A 17,806-nucleotide genomic window follows, 5' to 3' on the forward strand; every position below is an offset into this window, starting at 1 on the left:
TCAATCCCACTTATCCTTTGTACCTTTTCTGCAACATTGTTTGATTAGCTTCCTTCCGACTTTGCTTCAAAAGTTAGAGACATGAAAGATTTATAACTTTCTATTTAGAGTATGTGGTCAGGACAATTCTCAGCTGACGGCTGTCTCCTGTCACTTTGTGAGATCTGGGAAACAAACTCAGGTTTGTTGTGGTGTGTTTGCTGTAAGCCATGCCCCTGTTCTCAGAAATAGTGATTGAGACTTCTGTGTATGAATAAATGCTGAGGCCAATAGTTTTGGCTCTGTTCTTCGACTACTTCATCTCTTAATTAGTTTAGTTTATTCTGTGCTCTGCATCAAGCTGGTTACCTGGTCCTCAGTTTGATACAACCATCTTTCTCTCTGTCTGCCTTGGGGCAAAGGAAGACTTTTATTTCTGTCTTGGATTGTTTTTCATCTATATTTAACACTTTTATTGTCTTTATCACTGGATGTGATTCAGCTTGATATTTTTATTACTGATCGAACAGATGTCAGGACTTCATTTATTTATTTTGAACCAAGATTTAGGGCTCTTATAAACCACACTATACCTTCAGGCCCTATTTCAGGAAGTCCACATTGTTTTAGAAATGTTAATAATTTATTGATAATGAAATATGTTCGTGGTAGTATGTTTAGAAAAGATTGGAATTTGTATGTGTGTATTTCTTTGACATTTTCTAAATACTTTCATGTAGTGTTCTATTCTAATAAATTGTTAATTCACTTAACATTTCAGGATGCATAGTGGGTTCAGAATCCTCTTCCATTAAATGTTGAAATAACATTCAGTTTTGCAGTTCAAAGTTTAGCAATGGGGTAGTTTAACTGTTAAAGTACAGAATAAAAGCATGAATCACTACATAGCAATCTAGATAGTAGTCTAGTAAATCTGAGTTATCAGTGAGGGTCTGCAGAAACACTTCATTTTTTTTCCAAAGCTTTATTCACTTTCTCAAGGTGTGTGAGCATAAACATGTGTGTAATAAGTAAAATTTCTACATGTGACATTTTGGGATTTGTATTTACTGAGTGCTAGCTAGTTTTATGTCAAGTTGACACAAGCTAAAATTATTAGAGCAGAGGGAGCCTCAATTGAGAAAATGCCTTCATAAGACTGAGCTGTAGGCAAGCCTCTAGGGCATTTACTCAGTGATTTATGGGAAGGGCCCAGCCTGTTGTGGGTGGTGTCATCCCTGGGCTGGTAGCCCTGGAGTCTATAAGAAAGCAGGCTGAGCAAATCATGAGGAGCAAGCAACACCCTCCATGGCCTCTGTATCCGCTTCTGTCTCCAGATTTCAGTCCTTCTTGAGTTCCTGTCTTGACTTCCTTCAGTGATAACAACATGGAATTAAAAATCCTAACCCTTTACTCCCCAACTTGTTTTGGCCCTGGTGTTTGATCACAACTATAGTAACCCTAAATAGAACACTGAGTAACTTCTGTTGTAGGGAAGAAAATTCTGGGGCTGGAGAGATGGCTCAGTGGTTAAGAGCACTGGCTGCTCTTCCAAAAGACCCTGGTTCAGTTCCCAGCAACCACATGGTAGCTCCATGTCTATAGCTCCAGTTTAAGAGGATCTGGCATCCTCATACAGAAGGCGAGAAAAATAAATCTTTAAAAACAGGGGAGGATCCTCCTGTACCCTCTTTTTCCTTGTCTTATGTTTTTGTTTTAAAGTGAGAGACTCATAACCAGGCTGGTGTTACGTTGATATAAATAAGGATGTCCTTGAGCTCATGCTATTCTTATAGTGTGGACCACTATATCTGCCTAAGAATTTAAGGGGATAGTAGAGTTTCCTGTAGAGAGGTTTCCCTCCAGGTTCCTGCTTTTCTTGAGTTTCTGTTCTGACTGCCTTCGGTGATAAATGGGTGATATGGAGGTGTAAGCCAAATAAGCCCTTCCCTCCCTAGTAACCTAAGATGGTTTGGTACCAGGATAGTGGAGCGTTGCTGTGACATGTTTTGGAGAGGACTGTGGAAGGACTTTGGAACTTTGGGCTACAAGAGCCATTGAGGAGTGAGAGCTCAGTGGATTGATCTCTAGGAGTTTTGAAGATAAGAATATTGAAAGCCATGCAGATGGAGGCCTGGCTTGTGAAGGAAGACTATCAGACTATTTGTGTTGAAGACCCTGGTTTCTGGGCAGCTGAAGCTAAAGAATTGGCTGTGATTAAAAGGAGACTAGAACTACTAAAGTAAGCCTTCATTTTACCGAGACATTTAATGCTGGTTCAGTGGAACTGAGAAATTAGCAGTGATTAAGAAGAGACCAGCATCACTGAGGTGAAATCTCTTGGGAAGTGTTTCCTGAGAGCCAACATACCGAAACTGTTGCAGAGGCAGCCACGGTTGTATCTCACTGGCATGTAAGGTCCTGGAGAACAGCTGAGACCTGGCACTGTGAGATGCTGTTGGTAAAGGTGTAAGACTGAAAGGGTTATTCAAAGAAGTTAAGGCTTGGCATCGTGAGAGATCCTATGAGAGGCTATTGGTGAAAATGCAGCCCAGTTGCAGCTAAATCACCAACATTTTGGAGATGCTAGTGCCATGGAATAACCACAAAGAGAAGCTGTGGTGGTGGAGTGCCAGGCCGTATAAGACAAACTGTGCTGCAGAGAGCGGAGCCAGAGAAGTTACCCAAGTTCTTTCAAGGAGCCCAGAAGATCGTGAGTGGATCCCAGACATTAAACATTGTATTATTTACCCTGTTGGCAGTTTGGTTTTGCTTTGTTCAGACTGACTGTGACCTAGTTCTTTCCTCTTTTAGTAAGAAAGTGTGTATTTTTGATTTCCAGGAGCCCATGGCTGAGCGACTTTGAATTTTAGAAGACTGGCTGTTTTAAAGATACTGAATTTTAAAGTGTTTGAGTTTGTAAAGATGTAGGACTTTTAAGTTTGTAAAACGTATTATGTCGTGATATTGAAATTAATGTGTGATCTTGGGGATGAATATGTGGCTTAACAGTGAGGTCAAGTTGACAAGAGGTCAATTGTGCTGCATAATTTTATGTCAACTTGATCTGAGCTAAAGTCATTTGAGAGAACCTCAATTAAGAAAATGGCTTTATAAGATCGGGCTGCAGGGAAACCTATAGGTCATTACTTAGATGGGGGATGGCCTAGCTTATTGTGGTGATCCCTGGGCTGGTGATTTTGGGTTCTCTAGGAAAGCAGACTGAGCAAGCCAGTAAGCAGCATTTCTCTGGGCCCTGTGTACCAGCTCCTGCCTCTGGGATCCTGCCCTGTGTGAGTTCCTGTCCTGACATCCTTCAGTGATGCTGTGGTGAGGAAGTGTGAGCCAAAGAACTCCTCGCTCTCCCATGTTGCCTTTGTCATGGTGTGGCCAGTGTGAAATACACCTCTTTCATTTCTGTAAATGATATCTTCTTTGAAAGGAATTCAGCTGGAGTAACAAGTTTATTCTCATACAATTATTTTTACTTTGCTGATTGTACTAATAATAGTTTCTACATTTTAGGTATGAATATCGTGTAGAAATGGTTCATCAGTCCTGCAACGATCCTACTAAAAATATCATTCGAGAATTTGCATCTGACTTTGAAGTTGGAGAATGCTGGGGCTACAATAGATTTTTCCGTTTGGACTTACTTGCAAATGAAGGATACTTGAACCGACAAAATGATACAGTGATTTTAAGGTAGTTTATTTGATATTTGATATTGTGACTTGTAAAGGAAATAATATTATCAAAACTGTATTTCATAGTTTCATTTAAGAAACATAAATCTTGAAATTCACACTAGCTACAAACTTTTATTTCAGGGATTCCATGTAGTTAGATGAATAAAAACAGTGAGAAAATGGTTTGACACCTAGTTATTGATTCCATTAAAAGGAAAAATATCACCAGATGTGATGCCTTGAGCCTGTAATCCTGGCATTTAAGATGTAGAGTCAGAAAAAGCTGGAGTTCAAGACCAGTCTAGGCTACATAACAAGTTTAAAGCCAATGTGGGTTACAAAAGACCTTGTCTCAAATAATAATAATAATATAATAATAATAATAATAATATAATTTTTAAAAGGTGGTTTATAAATGAGTACTAAAATCTGAAATTTTGCGTGGAGTCCAGCCAGTCTGGTCTGCAGAGTGAGTTCCAGGACAGCCAGGGCTACATACAGAAAACCCTGTCTTGGGGGGCCGGGGGAGAGAAAAGAAAAAAGAATCATAGTCAGAGGGATGTGTGCTAACAAGAGTATCAGTTAAATTGCCTTCAGCCTGTGCATAGAACATGTAACCTAAATCTGAATACTGAGGATATCTAAGAATAGACTAAGAGGGCATTAAGTGGGTTTGTTTGTTTTTAATCTCTCTATTTGACAGTGTAATATTTCAGTGACTGACTTTTCATGCTTACTTTTACAGAATATATTTCAGTTTCTGGTAAAGTTGTGTTAGAAGTATGGAAACAAAAATGAAAATCTCCAGGTGTGGTGATACATACTTGTAGTCCCAGAATTCAGGTGGTAGATTAGGAGGATCAGGATGTAAGGCTCTGCTTGTCTACTAGGGAATTTAAGATTTGCCAGGACTTCTTAAGAGCTGTGTCAAAGAAAGCAAGACACAGGGAGAAGAAAGGGAGGAAGGAAGGAAGGAAGGAGGAAGAAAACTGCTACTTTTTTCTCTTGAGAGAATAGTCTTGTTTTTCTAATTTAACAGAGAAAATGCTTTGTTGGCATTTCATGTTATAGTCACATTGCCAACATCAATTTACCAGCCTACAAAGTGACAGATTTTCCCCTCAATGTTTTCATTAGTATATATAATGGGTTTCATTATGACATTTTCATGTTTAATGTACTATAGTTTTGACCACATTTACTTCCTTCCTCTTCCTGATTAGCTTCTTTTTACTTCTTTTGCTCATTTTGTTTAAGATTTTGATATAATTTTTATATATTTGTTACATATTTATTCGAAAGTTAAGGCTTTCTTTTTTCTACCTCTGGTTTTTGTTTTCTTTTGTTTTGGGTTTTTTTTGGTGTGGGTTTTTGAGACAGGGTTTGTCTGGCTGTCCTGAAACTCATTTTGTAGACCTGGCATACCTCAAATTTAGAGAATCCAACTGAATTACTACCTGAGTTTTTGTTTCTTTGTTTTTGTTTTTTTGTTTTGTGCAGGGTCTCTCTATTATGTAGCTCTGGCTGTCCTGGAACTATGTAGACCAGGCTGTCCTTGAATTCACATATGTTTCCGCCTCCTAAGTATACAAGATTAAACATCTGCACCACACACCTGGCTTTTCTGTAACTCTAAATAAATATATAATTAAGCTAGATAAGTTTATATATTTATTTGTTTATTAAAAGAGGAAGAGGAAAGCCTTTCTTCTATTTTGATCCAAATGCACAAATAGTATAAAAACTAATATGCATGGATGACTAGGAGTTTGATCCATCAGTCAAAAGAAATATTTAGAAAGAAGCTTTCCTAATGTTTTCCCATGAATACTTAGTGGTTAGTTCTGCTTCTCATACATGAGCATCATTGGCTAGCATTAGGTGCTGCTGCAGTTAACTATTAGATAATATTTTCTTACATTAGATGGAAAGTCTTAGATAAAGCTGAACTGTTTGTATTCTCTGGTTCATTTTCATTCTCAAGTGAATGTAGAATCTCTTGGGAAAGGAGTCTCAGTTAGAGCTAGTGCAGATTAGGTTAGCCCATGGGGATGTCTGTGAGGGATTATCTTGGTTATTCAGTTGACTTGGGAAGACCTGCCAATTCTGAGTAACACCATTTTCTGGGTTTGAGGCCTGGACTGTATGTGGAGAAAGTTAACTGAGCGCAGGCATACAGGCAGCTGTTTTGTCTGCTTTTGAATTTGGACGTGATTGCTTGCTTCATATTTCTGCCTCAACTTCCCAACAGTAATGTCCTGTAACTTGTCCCATTTCCCTTCAAATTGCTCTTTGCTTGTTAGTTTCCTGTCTCTGTAACAATACATGAGATAATCATTTTATAAATCTGGTTCACAGTTTTCGACTTTGAGCCAATGATAGATTAGCGCTGTTGCTTTGAGTAGTGATTGTGGTACAGTGCCACACGATAGCAGGAGTGTTTCATGAGGCAAACCAGACTGGCCTAGGTTTGGAAGAAGAGTATGGTGTCTAGTGTCCTCTTCACAGGCATGCCCCAGTGACTTCTTGTAAAGATGCTCTAAAGGGAACACCCTTCTACACTTAGGCCTTTGGGAGTACATAAGTTCTCAAGTATGGCAGTAGGTATCACAAGGGTGGCAGAGTGGAAGCTCTGGAAGACATGAGAGAAAGGACTTCTTGCCATGTGGTTATTTCCTCAAAAGTGTTGTTATACATACAGTCACATGTGCGTTTTACTAAGTGGAATCATGTTTGACTCTTAAGTAAGAAAGATTTGTTTTTAATAAATATGAAGTTTTTTGTTTTGCTTTTTTCCATTTAAGACAGGAAAGACTTCTCTCTGTAGCTTTGGCTGTCTTGGAACTTACTCTGTAGACCAGACCTGCCTCTGCCTCCTGAGTGCTGGGATTAAAGGCATTTGCCATAACCACATGGTTTATTTTACACACACACACACACACACACACACACACACACACACACACACACCCCCAAATACATTAAAGACATCTAGTTAATAGGATTTAATATGTTAATTTTTTTTATTTGCTGTTTTGTTGATACGCAGTTTTGATTGTAGGCTTTCTGGAGAGGGCACAGATAGAATTTATTGGAAGCAACGACTCTTGAGCCTAGTGAAGCAGTTTTGCTTATTTGATCCAGTATGACTCTTCCCTAAGGGTAGGAAATGTGAGGAACCTTGAGTGGTGGCTCGTACCTGAATACTAGCACTAGAGAGTCTAGGAGGATCACTGTATATTCTAGACCAGACTAAACTGAGTGAGATGATACCTCCAAAAACAGGTGAATTTTTAAAATTTTAAAAGAAAGTGAGATTAAGAGCTGGGATCGGGGAAAGAAAAGCCAGCCCTTAAACTATGTTTTTCTGGAACCTGACTAGGTAAAGGGATAGGAAAGAGTTGTTTTCCTAATTACTCCTGTGTAGTTAACGGTCCTCTTTCTTTTTCAGTTTGGGACCATCATATTTGAACTACAGTGTTATAGTGTCTGTGGTTTGTGGGTTAACTTGGCAGTTAATCTTGATACACAGTGTGGTCTTTAGAAAAGAAGAATTTTGGGGCTCAAGAGATGGCTCAGTGGTTTAGAGCACTGACTGCTCTTCCAGAGGATCTTGGCTCGATTTCTAGCACCCACGTAGCAGCTTACAACCATTGTAACTCCAGTCTTAGGTGATCTAACACCTTCTTCTGACCTCTGCAAGCCCCAGGCACGTACGTGGTACACAGACATACATGCAGACAAAACACCCATACGCATAAAAGAAAAAACGTATAGTTTTAGTTTAGACAGCTGACACTTAGAGCCACATGTCATTAGCATTGGATACATGTGTGAATGATGGGTAACAAAAATTCAGAATTCATTTGAAGTGGTTCTTTTTTTGTTTATTTGTTTGGTTTTTGAGACAGTTTCTCTGTGTAGCCTTGGCTGAAGTGGTTCTTAATCAAATGGGAACTGTAGAATTTATATAATGCACAGATTTACCTTTTGTATCATTCTTCATGTGTAATTGTTCATTAAGGTTTCAGGTGCGCTCACCAACATTTTTTCAAAAATGCCGGGATCAGCACTGGTACATTACTCAATTGGAAGCTGCACAGACAGGTTATATTCAACAAATAAACAATCTTAAAGAGGTAAAGCAATTACATCCATTCTTGTTTAGTATAGCCTACCATTCTTTTGGCTTGCTGCTGTTTGAATTCGATTTTGGCTATCCATTTAATATTGTGGTAAAAATTTGACTGTCCTTTACCCTTTGAACCTCTAGATTCTGCACTACTCAATAGTGTAGTCACATTTAGCTACATCGGCTTGATTTAATTAAAATCAACAATACTATTCCTTAGTTGTAGTAACTTCCTTTCAGAGGCTTGCGCTAGGATACTGTAGATATATAATATTATTATTGTGCAAAATTGTAATGTTCTGTACCACTCTGGTTTGAGGTAAACATTAATTCTTAATGCAGAACTTGAATTGGTTTTATGTTGTGTCCCCCCACCCCCTCTTGTACAATGAAGACCAGGCTGGAGATCATCAGCTTCTGCCTCCTGGGTGCTGGGATTAGTGACATGTGCTGTTATGCCCAGTTTATATCTAATTTTTAACTGTAAATATTGTTTACTTTGCTACTGTGACACCTCTTACACTTAATATTGATTTGTACTGTTCTTATTTTAAAAGAGATTGACTATTGAACTGTCCCGAACTCAGAAATCCAGAGATCTGTCACCACCAGATAATCATCTTAGCCCCCAAAATGATGATACTCCCGAGACACGAGCTAAGAAAGCTGGGTCATGCTCTGACATGCTTCTGGAAGGTGGTCCTACTTCAGCTTCTGTAAGGGAGACCAAGGAAGATGAAGATGAGGAGGAGAAGATTCAGAATGAAGACTATCATGTAATAATAGATTTAGATTGGAAATATGTACAGTAGGATCACGGGTTCCAGCATAAAATGTAGGGAAAACACTGACCTACAGATCTTGTCCACTTGTTTTCATTATTGGTGTGTGCATGTTGCATTGCAAAGTTATAAAAGTTAGTTAATTATAGAAGGCCATTCTCTGAAACTGTGACACACAGTCTAGAAACTGTTTAAAATGCCGATTTTAAAATTATGGATTTTTTTTTTTTAATCATTCATTGTAGCTGGTAGGTACTGTATTTGTGCTTATAAGAGGACTATGAGTTGGTTAGTTTTTGCCAAGTCAAATAATAGCTGGAATAAGAATTCACTAAGTGGATTTTGTTCGTTTGTTTTTAGTTAAGATCAGGAGTCCTCTTTCTTCCTCCCTTCTTATCCCCTCTTTGTTCTTCTCTAGTCTTGCCCACATCCCCCACCTCCACGAGCCCATGGCCGGCGCCTTTCCACTCTTCTACTCTTCTCTCATTAAACCTCTCCACGTGGGGGAAAAAAAAAAAAAGAAAGATCAGGAGTCCTGAGTAGATCTCTGTAGTTGCTTTTAAGATGGGAGGCTTGGCTTTTATGTTTCATTTTACTCAATCTATCAGGGTACAACTACTTTAGTCTGAGCCCTGTTTTCTTTCCTTAGTTAATCAATGCATTTACTGTCATCAATCAGTGTTTTGAGACACTGGAGCCCTGGGTGCCCTGGAATTCAATATGTAGACCAGGCTAGCCTCTGCAAGCCTGAGGTACCCAGCTCCCACTCAAGTGTCAGTGATCACAGGTGACAAATGCTTAACCTTTTGAGTAAAACAAATGGTGGAACTTGTAGGTAAGACAGCTGAAATTTGTTTTGTGCAGGTGGATAGAGGGGCTGTGAGGATGAAAAGGGCAGGGGGGTGGGAGAGGGTGTGACTTAGTGGTAAATTGATTTGTGTTTTTGTAGCCTAAGCTGGCTATGGGCACAAAAACACCACTATGTGACAAAGGATGACCTTTCTGGTTCCTGCTTTCTCCAGTTCTCAAGTGCTGAGGTACAGCTCTGTACCACCATGCCTGGGTGTAAAGTTATTTTGTGAGGAGAACCTTATTGGAAGCTAATTTGGAGTATGTGAATTATTCCTTGTTGCATTGAGGACCCAGCTCAGGTTGATAAGTAACTGTAAATCAATAGTGGTAGCAGTCAGTAAGGTTGTGTGACATTTCTCTAGAGTACTTAGTGTTGTAAACATAGGCTCAGAAAGTAGAACTCTTGCTTAGTGTCGTAAATGGAGCAACCAACTGAGTAGAAACGTTTGGAATAAAAATTTTGTTTTAGCCAAGTGTGGTGGTGCTTGCTTAACATTCTAGCTCTCAGGAGGCTGAGATAGGAAAATTAAGACCAGCCTGGACTACATTATAAGACTCTTGACTCAGAATTCTAAAAAAGGAATGAAAGGAATCTTGTCTTCTTGTTGTAGCATGAGCTCTCAGATGGAGATCTGGATCTGGATCTTGTCGGTGAAGATGAAGTGAATCACCTGGACGGCAGCAGCTCTTCTGCTAGTTCTACAGCAACAAGCAACACGGAAGAAAACGATATCGATGAGGAGACCATGTGAGCCCCATGTTAACATTCCTAAGTAGGAATTGTTAGAAGCTGTAGTAACTGGTTTATGTTAAGTATGGAAATAGTCAGCACTTTGTTTTTTACATATAATCTAGATATAAACTAGGCCTTCTAAGATAAGTTAGGAGTTTTTTTTGTTTGTTTGTTTATTGAACAAGGAGAGATCACTCAATGATTTAGAATCCTGGCTGCTATTCCAATTCCCAGGATCTACATGGCAACTTAAAACGGTCTGTAATCTGATGCTGTCTTCTGGCCTCTGTGGGCACTAGACACACACGTGGTACACAGACATAAATACTGGTAAAACACTTTTATCCTTAAGATAAATACTTTCATAGATTCGTTTTTTTTATTTTTTGAGGTTTTGGAGACAGGGTTTTCCTGGCTGTCCTTGGAACTCACTGCAGACCAGGGTGGCCTCGAACTCAAGAGATCAGCCTGCCTCTGCTTCCTAAGTGCTGGGATTAAAGGTGTGTGCCACCACTGCCCAGCATAAATGTTTTTACAAATTAAAAAAAATAATGTGTGTATGTGTAATATAGCATATAGAGGTGAGAGTTCAACTTGTGAGAGTTGGCGTTTTACTTCCACGGTGGGTTCCAGGGATGAATATGGATTTTTATAATTTATACTTTATGTGCTTCATGTTTTTCCTGCACATTTGTCTGTGTGAGGGTGTCAGATCCCCTGGAAGTGGAATTACAGACAATTGTGAGCTGCCATGTGGTTGCTAGAAATTGAACCCTGGTCCTCTGAAAGTGCAGTCAGTGCTCTTAACTGCTGAGCCATCTCAGCCCCAAATCAGATTTTCAGGGCTGCACAGTAAATGATTTTTACTCACTGAGCTATATTACTGGCCCAAATCTGGGCCTTGCTGATTAGACTAGGCTGTCTATTGTAAGTTTAGCTGGCATTGTTTTATAGCCTTATTCCCTGGGGTGGGAGGGAGGGAGAGACCTCTGAATCTGAACCTATTCCTGCTTTAGGAACTGAGCTAACTAGATGCTGAGAGAAAAGAGCCCTATGCTCATTTCTTTTCTTTTTAAAGATTCATTTATTTTATGTATGTGAGTACACTGTTGCTATCTTCGGACACACCAGAAGAGGGCATCAGACCTCATTACAGATGGTTGTGAGCCACCATGTGGTTGCTGGGAATTGAACTCGGGACCTCCGGAAGAACAGCCAGTGCTCTTAACCACTGAGCCATCTCTCCAGCCCCTTTCTTACTGTTTCAAATAGTACTTTGTAGTTTCATTTAGAGTAGTTCAGAGTTGACTTTTTAAGGATAAAATAGAAACCAGCAAGTTATATGCAGTAATTAAGTGTGTGTGTGTGTGTGTGAAAAACGGGGGTGGGACAGGCAGGTAGGCAGAGACACTAAGGCGAGGTTTCAAGTAACTTTATGGAACTCATTATGTAGCTAAGGATGGCCTTGAAACCCCAGTCCACCTTTGTGTTTTGGGTATACAGGCATGTACCAGCACTCCTGACTTGGAGGTTTTTTCTTAAATATTAAAATATAAGGTGTGGGGTTTTTTAGGGGGAAGAGGTCATTATTTTGTTTTTGTTTTTTCCCCCTAATTAACTATCATTAGAATGTGGGTCCTCCTTTTTTAATCTTTGAGATGGTCTCCGCAGAGCCTAAGCTGCTCACACACTCGCTGTATAATTGAGGATGAGAATTTCTGGTCTTCCCATCACTGCCTCCTTAATGCTGGGATTTCAGCTGGGTACCATGCCACTCCCCTGCTTCCAGGTGGCCATAGTTCAGACCCTAGGCTTCCTAAGTGCTAGGGAAGTACTGTACTGAGCCCTATGCCTAGCACCAGGGACAACTCATTATAAATGTATAACTTTTCCGTACAGTGTTCTGATGAAATATTAAATATTGTTAGCTTACTTTGATATTTGAAACTTATTTGAATATTAAGTACATTCTCATGACTGACTAAGGTCTTCTCATAGTTGTATTTAGAAACACAAAACTGATCGAAGTGTGACAAATACAATGTTCTAAATTTTTAAAATTCATGTGGAGTGTGGTTTGAGAGTGCTCATACACACATACACACACTGCAGGTAAAGTCAGAGAACAACCCAGGGAACAGCACTCTCTCTCCCGGATGACACCTGAGGCGCGAACTCAGGTTATAAGACCTGGTGACAAATGCCTTTTACTTGCTGAACCATCTTACTGGCCCACAAGGACAGATTAATTGTATGTCCATTGTGAGAATTATGAGCGAAATGTGATAGATGTTGTCTGTTTGTAGGTCTGGAGAGAATGATGTAGAATATAACAGCATGGAGCTGGAGGAGGGAGAGCTCATGGAAGACGCAGCCGCGGCGGGGCCTCCAGGTACAGAGCCAGCCTTCGTGAATCTCTGACTTTCTCTGTGATCATCTTCTGATTGCCGTGTTTTAGTGGAACGTAGCATTAATACATCACTGATGATATTTAAAAGACTAGTAATAACTTACATTACAAAGTATTTCTCTGTACCAGACTCTTTATGACATACTTTTTGTGTACCATAATTATTTATAAAATTCTGAGACAAATTTTAACGTCTTCATTTATTTATTTATTCATTTATTTGTTGCATTTTTTTTTTTTTTGACCTGGAATCTCACTGTAACCTGATTCTCTGGCCTTGGTCTTTCCAGAGGTGGAATTACAGACATAGACCACCACACCATGTTTCCAGCTGATTAAGAACTCATGACGGAGGGGCTGGGGATTTAGCTCAGTGGTAGAGCGCTTACCTAGGAAGCGCAAGGCCCTGGGTTCGGTCCCCAGCTCCGAAAAAAAGAACCAAAAAAAAAAAGAACTCATGACGGAGTTTAAATTTTGACATGAATTTTGGTGACAAAATTTATAGGCATAGGTATATTAAAGCAGCTCACCCTTTTTTCACAGTGTAACAAATAAAGAGAAAGTTTATTTTTAGAAGCTTTTCTTTTGGTCTTTAGATCTGTTTGTGAAAATTGGCTAGAACATATAAATGCTGGCTTTTGGTATCTTTAATCCTAGGCTCTTGGAAGACAAAGGCAGGAGGATTAAGAAATCAAGGCCAACCTGAGCTACATTATAATAAGAGCCTCTTATTTTTCTTTTTCCTTTTGATTTTAAATGCTAACTTTGTATTACTTTTAACTTACTCATTGTCTTAACTCAGTTTTCTGTTGAAACTGAGTAATAGCCTGGGTGGTTTGTGAAGGTTTTATTTGATTCACAGTTATAAAGAATAAGAAATCCGGAACCAGGCAGTTCCACTTGGTATGCTTCTTCTTATTGGTGGACACTACATATAATTTCAAAGAAGCGCTGGTGAGAAAGAACTTCTTAGTTCAGGTTCATCTTCTGCTTTTTATAAAAGCCAGGCTTCCAGTAAATTAGGATCCCACCTTCTGACCTAATTTAATCTTAATTATCTGCCAAAGTTCCCACCTGCAAATACAGTAAAATTTATTTCCAGTTGCTTAAACTTATGATGGAGTTTAAATTTTGACACGAATTTTGTTGGCAAATATGCAAGACAGAGCATTCTGCCTGTAGGTCCCCAAACTCCCAGCTTTCTTGTAGAACACCCAGGCAGGCCCTTCAGGCCTGAGGCTGAGAGGACTACAGTGCTGTGCACGGGATGGGAAATAACTCCCGCCTCCCAGAATCCTAGGCATTTTGACTGTATTCACACATTAGCCAGTCCACCTGCCCTACCTACCCAGAGCATCCATGATGCTTCCTGTGTAGTCTAAGTCATGTCTACCCTGCTTTACAGGACAGATACTCACTGAATAAACTTGACTCCTGGAGGCAAGTACAACTTCCTCATCTGAAAATCTTTTAAAATTCTTTTGTCTGGTGGTCCTGAAACTCTACCTCAAGACAACCTCCCACCTCATGTAGCTAATCCACAATGAGGAGACTGCACAGGGCAAATTTAACTATTCCAAACTGGAAGAATATGTTAAAAGGAGTAACCAACCCAAAGTAAATCCAAATCCAGCAGGGCAAACATTAGGCCTTTTATTATTTGTAGGGTGTGTATGCTGTGACTTGATTTCAGGACCTCAAATCTTGTTAGGCAGGTGTTCTAGGGCTGAGCTGGTTTCTAGCCCATCGGACATCAATAAAATCCTCTGTGTACGGATATGCCAGGACAAGCCAGGCATTGAGAATTCTCAGGAATCCTGCTCAGGTGATTACTCTCAGGTTGTGTTTAGGTGCCCGTGCTCTTACTCTGGGATGACACACCTAGGTCCGTTTAAGCCATTACAGGGAACATCAACAAGGCAGTCTCTATTCTTTGAAATCGTTGTCTTGATGAGTATCATCTAGATACTTGATATCTGTAGCAAAGAATAGCTCTCTCTGCCTTTAATATAATCTCTCCTGAGTGCCTGTTTTACTCTTTAGGAGGACAGAGTGTGATTTCCCGGGCTTTACACTTTCCTTCCATCTTGTTTGCTTTTGTTTGTTTTGTTTTGTTTTGTTTTTTAAGACAGAGTTTCTTTAGATAGTCCTGGCTGCTCTGGAACTATCTTTGTTGAACAGGCTGGTCTTGAACTCACAGAGATCTACCTGTCTCTGCTTCCTGGGTGCTAGGATTAAAGGCATGTGCCAACTTTCTTCTTAACTGTAACTTCCAATTTTAGGTTATACTTTTGCTTCTGAGTCCTGCTCTTTGCAGTTAAAACTCAGAGATCCTTTTGTGTGTTTACCCATCATCACTCTTAAAACATTTTTTTCTTGCATAAAGCAGTAGGCATAATCACAATCAGTGAAGTTTATCACCACCTTCTAATAACGCATTGTTGGCTTTTCATTTGCCAGTTGGTTAGCCCAGCCTTTTACTAGCATTGCAGTGACAGGCACTCTCCTTGTCTCACCGAGATTGCTTGAAATGCTGTTTACAGCACTCCAGGCCTTTTCTAGTCTACGCCTTCAAAATATTGCAACTTTTGCCTATATTCTAGCTCTACAGCCACCTCCACATTCTCATTGTTTCAAGGATTATTATATCCCCATCCCATTCTCAATATCTTATTTATTTATTTATTTATTTATTTATTTATTTATTTATCTTTTGTTGTTGCGGATTATCTGACTTTGGAAGACCTACATATAAGTGTATTTAGGTCACAGTTTGGAGGTCAAAGAACGTGCCCACATCCGTTCAGCTTCAGGTGAGGGTCTTGTGGAGTGCATGTAACTGCTGTGGCCACCTCCAAGAGAAGCCAAAATAACAGGAGTAACCTTGCTTTGTATCAGTTTGATCTTATGATAATTCAGCCATTCTTGAGAGATCTAATTCAGTCTGGGATAAGATATTCATTATTATATGAAGTCAAACCTCTAATGACCTAGTTATTTCTTAAAATTTCGAACACATCAGTAACTGTTAGACTAGAATCAGATTTCAACACAAATTCTTGTAGGGACATTCAAAACATGGATGTTAACCCATGTTGCCCATATGAACACTGACATGTTCTTTTCATACTTGGGTCTTTACCATTTACATGTCCAGCCTAAACCTTTTGTCTCACTTTTGTCCATCCATACTTATATTTCCTTTCCAGTCCCATCTCTAGCCTTAGTATCTTTTCCAAGATTTTGAGCTCATGTAGACTCAGTATGACTAATCACCTCCCCACCAGAATAACTACTTTATATTTGATTATTGCCAGCACTGTGTGTTCTTTACTTCCTTCCCCTGAAACTTGTATGTTACCAAATTAAATTGGTTCCACCCTGTAAGAAGTGCCTAAGCTCCTTCGCTAGGCATCTTGTTGGACAGCACCCTGATAAGAGTTCCCTGTAACTGTTCAGTAGCTGTTACTGCTGTCCCACACAGCATGCACTGAGAATGAAACTTTTTGGTTTGTTTTGTCTTTTAATGAATATCTGAAAATAGTGCCTTTCTTTTTTGTTATTTATTTATTTGTTCTCCATCTTTATTAAATTGGGTATTTCTTATTTACATTTTGATTGGTATTGCCTTTCCCGGTTTCCAGACAAACATCCTCCTAACCCTCCCCCTCCCCTTCTATATGAGTGTTCCCCTCCCCATCTTACCCCCATTACCGCCCTCCCCCCAAGAATCCCGTTCACTGGGTGTCCAGCCTTGGCAGGACCAAGGGCTTCCCCTTCCACTGGTGCCCTTACTAGGCTATTCATTGCTACCTATGTGGTTGGAGCCCAGGGTCAGTCTATTATAGTCTTTGGGTGGTGGCTTAGTCCATGGAAACTGGTTGGTTGGCATTGTTGTTCATATGGGGTCTCAAGCCCCTTCAAGCTCTTTCAGTCTTTTCTCTGATTCCTTCAACGGGGGTCCCGTTCTCAGTTCAGTGGTTTGCTGCTGGCATTTGCCTATGTATTTGCTGTATTCTGGCTGTGTCTCTCAGGAGAGATCTACATGCGGTTCCTGTCAGCCTGCACTTCTTTGCTTCATCCATCTTATCTAGTTTGGTGGCTGTATATGTATGGGCCACATGTGGGGCAGGCTCTGAATGGACGTTCCTTCAGCCTCTGTTCTAAACTTTGCCTCCCTACAATAGCGCCTTTCTATTTAACAATTCTTAAGTAGATTTCAGATAGAAAATCAAATCCAAATTTTTTAATCTGGGCCACATGTTTCTTTACCTTCTGGTTCTTATAAATTTCTTTTTTTTAATTATGTAAAACTATTACATAGTGTTTGAGACATGCTCTTTATATAGCTTTGGCTCTCTTGGAACTTGCTTTGTAGACCAGGCTGATCTCAAACATAGAAATCTCCCTGCCTCTGCCTCCTGAGAGCTGGGATCAAAAGGTGTGTGCCACCACTGCCTGGCTGAGAACTCTTTTACCTCTGAGGCCAGAAGAGGGCATCTGATCCCCTGGAGCTGCAGCTGCTAAGAGTAGTAAGCTGCCATGTCTTGTTTATTTTTTTTTCTTTTCCAAAACATTTTTATTGGATATTTTATGTATTTACATTTCAAACGTTATTTCCTTCCCCACCCCTCCCACCTCCCTCTGCTTCTGTGTTGATGTTCCCACTCCCACCCACCCACTTGGCGCCACCTCAAGTCCTTGGCATTTCCCTACACTAGGGAAACGAGCCTTCACAGGACCAAGGGCTTCTCCTCCTACTGATGCCAGACAGTACCATCCTCTGCTACATATGCGGCTGGAGCCCTGGGTCCCTCCATATGTACTCATTGGTTGGTGGTTTAGTCCCTGGGAGCTTTGTGGGGTTTGGTTGGTTGATACAAACCCCTTTAGCTTTCAGTCCTTTCTCTAGCTCCTCAGCTGGGGTCTCCATGCTGAGTCTAATGGCTAGCCGCCGGCATCTTCTGTATCAGTAAGGCTCTGGCAGAGCCTCTCAGGAGACACCCATATCAGGCTGCTGTCTGCACGTACTTCTTGGCATCAGCAATAGTGACTGGGTTTGGTGGCTGCATCTGGGATGGATCCCCAGATGGGGCTGTCTCTGGATGACCTTTTCCTCAGTCCCTGCTTCACTCTCTGTCCCTGCATTTCCACCTTGTCCTTTTAAAGAGCAATGAGTGCTCTGAACATTGAGCCATGTGTCCAGCTTACCTTCTACATTCCTAAGAA

General features: G+C 40.2%; 1 protein-coding gene across 14 annotated transcripts in view; it reads left to right on the top strand.

Annotated features, from left to right (window-relative positions):
* Trim37 (tripartite motif-containing 37) overlaps window positions 1–17,806 on the top strand; it is a 132,165-nt gene that overhangs the window by 50,227 nt on the left and 64,132 nt on the right. For all 14 annotated transcript variants that reach the window (XR_015630813.1, XR_015630816.1, XR_015630815.1 and 11 more), the window contains 5 exons: window positions 3,505–3,684; window positions 7,693–7,807; window positions 8,358–8,576; window positions 10,046–10,182; window positions 12,474–12,559. Coding sequence is in view for 10 of the 14 variants with exons in the window: in NM_001108288.2 (NP_001101758.1) it covers window positions 3,505–3,684; window positions 7,693–7,807; window positions 8,358–8,576; window positions 10,046–10,182; window positions 12,474–12,559 (737 nt within the window). In the remaining 4 variants the exon portion in view is untranslated. The remainder of the gene's footprint in view (window positions 1–3,504; window positions 3,685–7,692; window positions 7,808–8,357; window positions 8,577–10,045; window positions 10,183–12,473; window positions 12,560–17,806) is intronic.

Source organism: Rattus norvegicus, chromosome 10 (genome assembly GCF_021556685.1).
Source record: "Rattus norvegicus strain SHRSP/BbbUtx chromosome 10, alternate assembly SHRSP_T2T, whole genome shotgun sequence".
NCBI classification, from domain to species: Eukaryota; Metazoa; Chordata; class Mammalia; order Rodentia; family Muridae; genus Rattus; species Rattus norvegicus.